Genomic DNA, 7,381 nt, shown 5'->3' with positions numbered 1-7,381 from the left:
TCTAATTGCGTTTACAGACCCCTTCAAAGTTGAAACACAAAATTATGACTTGTAAATGTATATACAAAGGTGTGGAACTACAACTACACATTGGCACACGGCCTCCATCAAAACAAATCCAACAGAAAATCAAATAAATAAATAATCTAAACAATCCAACTAGCGATATTAGCTAGATAATAGGAAGATCAACAAGCACACATGACAACACAGGATCTTATTTCCTCTCCCTCTGAGTCAACACCTTACCTTATTTCTCTCCCTCTGAGTCAACACCAGATCTAATCCGTGAACTATTATTTTGCTTGGCACCTATAATCATCTTCTCCCTCAAAAGAGAGATCGAGAGAGTGAAATGACTGAGGCGGTTTTAAAATTTGTGGTGGGCAAGCTTGCCGATATCATCGACAAAGAAATAGAGCTCTTGGGTGGGGTTGCGAAGAATGTCGAACAGGTGCAACGTGAGCTAAGCCGAATCCAGTGCTGCTTGAGAGATGCAGACTCGAAACGAAAAGGAGATGCGAGGGTACAAAACTGGCTGAATGAGCTTCGTGACGTGGCATACCGCATCGAGGATGCAACAGACACGTTCTTTCTAGAATTTGAAGATAACCGCCATAAAGATCTGAACTTTTTGGAGAAGTTCAAACGGTGGCGCCACAAGCCCATGAGGTTGCCGGTCCTCCACAAGCTTGGCACTGAGATAGAGAAGATCCAAAAAGAGGTTGAAGAGATCTCTAAGAGCAGATTCGATTACGGAATCAAACCGCTGCAAGACAAGGGCAAGGGAGAAGCAATCATACTGCCTTTCCGGCGAGCTACTTATCAAGACTTAATCGAAACTGAAATCGTAGGCCTGGAGACTGACAAGAACAACATTCTGAAGTTGTTATTTCCTGAGCAAACAATTAGGCGGGCTGTCATAACTATTGTGGGTACCGGTGGTCTTGGAAAAACTACCCTTGCACATATGGTATACAGAAGGCAAGTGCAGATTTTAATTTCTTTTTCAAATATGTTTTCATGAGATAAATAATTACAACAATAACAACATTAATAATAATAAGAGCTAGTCTTTGTTTCTCTAATCACACATATGGTATACCACAAGGTAAGTGCAGATTTTTCTTTTTCAAATAAGTTTTAATGAGATAAATAATTACAACAATAATAACATTAATAATACTGAACTTTAAAAAACAACATTAATAATAAGAGCTAGTCTAATTAGTTCCTATATATAATCACAAGGTCCTTTCTAAACAAGTAGGTGGATTTTTATGTAGACAGTTATTGAATGGGAGAACGGAGTAGATTCGATGAGCATCGGATCTACTTTTGGATTTGATGGACTTCAAGATCGTGCTATCCACTTTAAAATATGTGCGGAAAAATTAACGTGAATGTGCACAAATGTTAAAGCAGAGCGCACAAATCTTAAGCGGATCGGACGATCCTGGTGCCCGTTAAACTTAAAGTAGGTATGATGGGCATTGAACCTACTCTGCAATCATTGAATGGATACAACAACTATTCCTTTAAAATATTGCTCAAGAATTGCTGAGACCTTAGTAATATATAGTTGCAGCGATGATTATTGTTCAAAAATCACAATAAATTAAATCAATCTAATTGTATGTCTTCTTTGCTTGTATATGCAGTGCGAGGGCAAACTTCAAGTACCATATAATGTTGTCAATTTCTCAGCAGTTCAGTCTAATTGATATCTTGAGAAAGATGTTGTTGTCAATCTCTCAGCAGTTCAGTCTAACTGAATTCTTGAAAAAAATGCTATACCTGCAGAAATATACTGAATCAGAGAACCAAGATGTGGGGCATTTAATCAGCGAGCTCAATAAAGAATTAAGTACCAAAAGATATCTGATTATTCTTGATGATGTGTGGGAAGTTGATATGTGGAATCAACTCAAAGTTGCATTGCCTGATGTTAAAAACGGAAGTCGTGTTATAATAACTAGCAGATCTATTGATGTTGCTAAATCAGCTGACTCTAAAATGGCACCATATGAACTCAAATTCTTAGATGATAAAAAAAGTCTAAATCTCCTCCTCAAAAAGGCTTTTCCATATCAAGAACATGGTGAAGAATGCCCTAGCTATCTCCTTGATCTTGCAAAGGAACTATCAAAGAAATGCAGGGGGTTACCTCTGGCTTTGGTAGTAATAGGTGGTATCCTTTCAACAAAAGAGAATTCATATCCTGTGTGGGAGAGAGTGTTGCGAACAATAAATTGGCACTCAGACGGCAAGGATTGCATGCGAGTCTTAGCAATGAGCTACGAAGATATGCCTTATTATGTCAAGGCATGCTTCCTATATCTTGCTTCTTTTCCTGAAGACTATGAGATCCCAGCAAAACGTCTGATCAGAATGTGGGTAGCAGAGGGATTCATACCACAAGAAGAGAGGAAAACAATGGAGGAAACAGCTGAGGATTGCCTTGAGCAACTTTTTCAAAGGTAATATTATTTTTTTTTCCTTTTTGTCCTGATTTTTTGTCAAACATCTCTGCCATATTATTGCAAACTTTTTTATCACGAATACTTCATACATACTCAAGAATGAGACACTTTTCACAAGGATAAAAAAGTGACTTATTCAGTTTTTTTCTTTTTGCGACGGTACTTTTCATGAGGGAGTACCGTCATAAATGCTCTTTTTTCCTCACGAAAAGTGTCTACCCTGTTGTTGTATGATATCAAATTTCTAATTTGAGAAAGGGGAGGTAGCACAATTGGCTAGAAAAATGTCCTAGAGTTGTTATACTCAAAGGTCGAGAGTTCGATTCCCCCTCACGAACCTTAGTAGCTACTACCAAGTTTTCAAAAAAGATCAAATTTCTAATTTAGCCAGAGTGAACAAAAGCTTCTTGTAAATTAGGTATCTCTCCCTTTCGTTATAAAGAAAATAGTACATACGATTTGATACTAAACACGGCTCTAAGAATTAAATCAAATTGATGGTTAATTTGGAGATTGGAGGGTGTAAAATTATAATTGTATCGTAGGGATTAGGATTTATAAAAATAGTTTGATTGTTCCAAATTTTCAACCAACATATATGTACATTTAAATATTACTCATAATTATAATCTAGAGCAATTTACAAAATTTCTTATTCAAAGAATTACGTAAAATTTTATTAATTCTATATTTAAATTTAGTCCATCTGAATAACCAGCATAATTTAATTGTCTAGCTAGTTAGGATATTAAACCTATATTATGACTGCAATATTTTCAATTCTCTTGACTTGTTTATAAACCAAAATTATTTCAGGAGTATGGTTCATGTATCAAGCCGTTACATGAATGGTTCGATCAAGTCCTGCCAAGTGCATGATCTTCTCCGAAACTTGGCAATGCATGAAGCCAGCCAGGAAAACTTTGTAACAATTTTCTCACAGGATTCAATTGTCAACCATCCAAACAAAAGAATCCGACGTGCTTCGTTTCATTACTCGTTTCAAGCCCAACATGGAAATCCGCCATCGTTTGAACCACCCTTGAAATTGATGTTACAACCACAGATCGAGGAATATGTAGGTCGAAATACCCGTTCTTTACTATTGTTCGGCCTTCACTTATCCAATTGCTCTTATTTTAGGCTACTTAAAGTTCTAGAAGTTGTGGGTGTCACCAGCTACACTCGTGACCTTGAATTAGATGAGTTGATGCACCTAAAATACTTGGGTTTCAGAAAATGCGATATGCATGTTGATTTCTCCTCATGTTCCTTTCATCGTATGAAGACACTCGAAACACTAGATGTTCGAGGAACTACAGCTCAACTACCTAATGCCTTATGGACAATTGGTACATTAAGGCATGTACTGTGTGATTCGGGCTCTCTCGATGGACCAATATCAACAGTTAACTTGAGAAATCTTCAAACCATGCGATGGGTATCACCTGTGATAGAATGGGAAAGAAAGTTGCCCCTTTTAAACAACCTGTGTAAATTAGGTGTTAATAATTCTTTAGAAAAATGGGTTACAGTGACCAATCTACTTCAAACGCTCCCTTCTCTAGTCTCCTTAAGGATCAAAGGAAAGAGTCTCCCAATGGAGATAGTTTACCCTAAAGCACTCCCAAATTATCAGAATTTACAATCGTTGTACTTGGAAGGGACATGGTCTCTTGAAAATAATGTCACCTTAGAGGCTAGTTTGTTTCCACCATACCTAGTTAAATTGACACTTACCAGATCCCGACTCCAACAAAATCCAATGCCAGAGCTTGGAAAGTTGAAGAGCCTAAAGAAACTTTGCTTAAGAGAATATGCATTGAATTACTTGGGTCCAACAATCTGTCCAGAAGGATTCCCTATCCTACAATACTTGGAAGTGGATGATCGGGGCATCAAGGATTTGACGGTGGCACAGGGCGTCATGCCAAAGCTTACATATCTCCAAGTACATGGCAACATACAGCTCCACCTGCCTCCTGAGCTGCAGCATGTGACCTTAAAAAAAAACTTTTCAAGAGATCCTTGATCACTTATTGATTTGATCAAATGGTAATATCTATCAGTGATCACTTGTGTTTTGCTTCCACATTTTATTTTGGGAGAAACGTCTATTATTTGCACTACAGCAGAAACAAGTTTCAGCGGCCGGTTTCTGCCATTAGGCCCGTCGTCGGCCGCTAAAACTCAATTTCTCCGAAAAAAGAAAGAAATTCACTTTTCTGCTGCGACCGCTGGCATTAGCGGCCGGTTTCTGAGACCGGGCCCTTCGCCGATCGCTGAAAGCTTGCGCGTAAAAAAAAAGGCGCCATCGCGCTAGAACCCTTCTCTCCCCACGTGCCGCTTAACCCTAGCCTCGGCTCTAGAACTCTTCTCCACCGTTGCTCCCTGTTGCAACCAAAACCATCCAAAACTCACTGTCTCTCCACCGAGCCCTCTCTGTTGTGACTCTCTCTTCCCCCTTTCCCTCACTATCTCTCCACCGAATACAAGAAAGATTGGCTTTTTTTCAGGTTTGTTCTTCGTTTAGCTCCTCTTTGAAGGTATGGCATCCATCTCCTTTTTGAATTTATAGCTACTTAGATAATGGTTTAGTGATTTCTCGGTTTTTTCGGATTTGAACTGATTACTTAATTTCTACTTTGCCTCCGTTGCTGCCATGTAATTGAAGTCACTCTTAATTCTATTCAGAGAATCTGATAGCTTAATTTGAACAAATTGAGGCTAAATTTAGTTAGCACAGAATTAAGCTAATTGAGAGGGTTATTTGAACAAATTGAGGCCAATTTAATTTTAATAAATTTGAGCTAATTTAGTATCTTATTTAAAAACGAGCAGCCACAAAGAAGAAGGATCGCCAGACTGTTGCCTCCGCCTGCGCGAAAAAGAAGGATCGCCAGTGCTGACATTAGAAAAAAAAAATTGCAAAGGAGACTACTCTTCGTCGAATTGAGGCTGGTGCATGGTTGGTGACAATTTACATGCTGTATCATTTCAATTTTTCTGAAATTTAAATTTATTAATTAGAGACTTATTGAAATCTAAAGTGCAAAATTTTCCAAATCTATATAAAGTTTATATGGCAGATTACAATTTCATGAAATTAGTCTGGTGCTAAAAGGATGTAACTTGTCGTTTGTTATACCTGAATTTTTGCTTATTTAGGAATGAACGCCATCAAATACTTTTATTTCCAAAGTTTGTTATTATAACAATGATTAATGAGTTATGGTTGGTTAGAATAAAAGTAAACTTTGTTCATCAATTTGTATATTATTTTTTTAACAAAGGACAGAGAAGCCCATTATATTTCTAGAACTAAAGTTAACTTACATAGTTTGCTCCTAATGATGTCACACCAATATATACCAATACCCTGACAATAGGGTAACCAGCTCTACACATGAGCTGCAAATAGTTGTACCTTTCCTTCACGGTTTTTCTTTGTTGTACATAATATTATTGTTATATTTTACAAAATTTGCAGGAAAATTATGAGAGAGCTATGGTTCAGAAGTATGGAGATGACAGAAGCACATGACCCAATTATGACGACGATGTCTTGTACTCTACGGGAATTGATGATCAGAATACTCACGGCGATAACTATGGTCTCAGTGTTCTAAGTAAAATAAACATTCCTTGAAATTTTAAATTTATTTTTAATTTTGTAAGATAATACGAATTGTCTTAATGTTTCAGGCAAGACGAGATGCATATTTCGCTCTGGTGGGTCTAGCAATACTTAGTCGCATTCTTCACAATCATATTCTTCTATGCCGGCGGCTTCGCGCCTCAAAGAAGCGAATATCGATGTGATATCTTCTCGGGTATTGTTATCAATATCTTCTTAGCTTATGCCCCAGATCACCGAGCATATCACCTTAGCTGACTTTCTTACACTCACAAGGAGGTTTGAGATCGCACCAGGCCTCGATGCCCGCTCCTCACGATGACGAGGATGATGACGGCGATGATGACGAGGGGCATTGGTCCGATGTCGGCAGCGATGGTACTATTAGAGCATCTACATCGGCAATAGCTTATTTGATTGCTAAATCTACGTGGCAGTAACTTTTTTAATTGCAGCGTTGTACATCTATTTCTTATTAAGCAAATTTGCTTATAAAGAAATGTATTCTAAATGACAACCTGGCAAAATACTCCTCTCCTATTTGTTTTCTAGTTACCATGGATGTCGGAAATAAATCAAAACTAATTGCTGGGATGTAGAGCGTCGGAAATCAAATTTGAATTAATTTTTCTTTAGCCTATTCAGCATTCCTTTTTATTGCAGCGATGCAGATGCTCTTAGGTGCTTTTAGATATTTATATGGGTAAATTTCGCTGTGGGTCACTAAACTTTGTTATTTGTCACGAATTGGTCACTCAAGTTTGATTTGTCCCTTTTGAGTCACTCAACTTTGTTATTTGTCTCAATCAAGTCCCTCTATATTTTTCCATCCAAAATTTTAACGGAATATGCTAATTCTGTTAGTATTTTGAATGGAATATGCTCATTTTGTTAATATTTTGGATGGAATTAGTATATTATGTTAATTTTTTGGATGGAATAGAAATATTTCGTTAAAATTTTGGATGGAAAAGTATAGAGGGATTTGATTGTGACAAATAACAAAGTTGAGTGACTCAAAAGGGACAAATCAAACTTGAGTGACCAATTCGTGACAAATAACAAAGTTTAGTGACCTACAACGAAATTTACCCTATTTATATCTTGTTAGATAGTATTGTTTATGTTACTCTTTACTGTTTATGGTACTGTTTAGATGGTACTCGACATTTACTGCTTATGCTAGTCTGATGTTTTTGTTTGATGAGATGATATACAGTTTCTCGATGTTTATGTTTATATTTATTTGTATGCTTATATA

The 7,381-nt window shown here is 37.1% G+C and overlaps 1 protein-coding gene across 3 annotated transcripts; it reads left to right on the top strand.

Annotated features, from left to right (window-relative positions):
- The first annotated feature begins 1,534 nt into the window (after nucleotides 1-1,534).
- LOC144547993 (toMV susceptible protein tm-2-like) lies at nucleotides 1,535-6,941 on the top strand. 3 transcript variants are annotated; one of them, XM_078296682.1, is made up of 5 exons: nucleotides 1,535-2,480; nucleotides 3,300-5,029; nucleotides 5,325-5,451; nucleotides 5,974-6,112; nucleotides 6,189-6,941. In XM_078296682.1, exons 1-2 carry the CDS (start codon nucleotides 1,690-1,692, stop codon nucleotides 4,513-4,515), a joined length of 2,007 nt encoding a protein of 668 aa, XP_078152808.1. In that variant the 5' UTR covers nucleotides 1,535-1,689; the 3' UTR covers nucleotides 4,516-5,029; nucleotides 5,325-5,451; nucleotides 5,974-6,112; nucleotides 6,189-6,941. The 3 variants fall into 3 exon arrangements, with proteins under 3 accessions (XP_078152808.1, XP_078152807.1, XP_078152806.1); XM_078296681.1 differs by having other exon boundaries at nucleotides 3,300-5,451; nucleotides 5,974-6,097; XM_078296680.1 differs by having other exon boundaries at nucleotides 3,300-5,451.
- Nucleotides 6,942-7,381: the final 440 nt, after the last annotated feature.

This window comes from Carex rostrata, chromosome 32 (assembly GCF_964058835.1).
Source record: "Carex rostrata chromosome 32, lpCarRost1.2, whole genome shotgun sequence".
Lineage (NCBI taxonomy): Eukaryota > Viridiplantae > Streptophyta > Magnoliopsida > Poales > Cyperaceae > Carex > Carex rostrata.
This window is presented reverse-complemented; position numbering and strand designations above follow the sequence as displayed.

Excerpts from the sequence above, each read along its gene's own strand:
- LOC144547993 (XM_078296682.1), top strand. The coding sequence starts at position 1,690 with ATGTTGTCAATTTCTCAGCAGTTCAGTCTAATTGATATCTTGAGAAAG. Across the intron at positions 2,481-3,299 it reads CTTGAGCAACTTTTTCAAAG|GAGTATGGTTCATGTATCAA; the intron begins GTAATATTATTT and ends AAATTATTTCAG.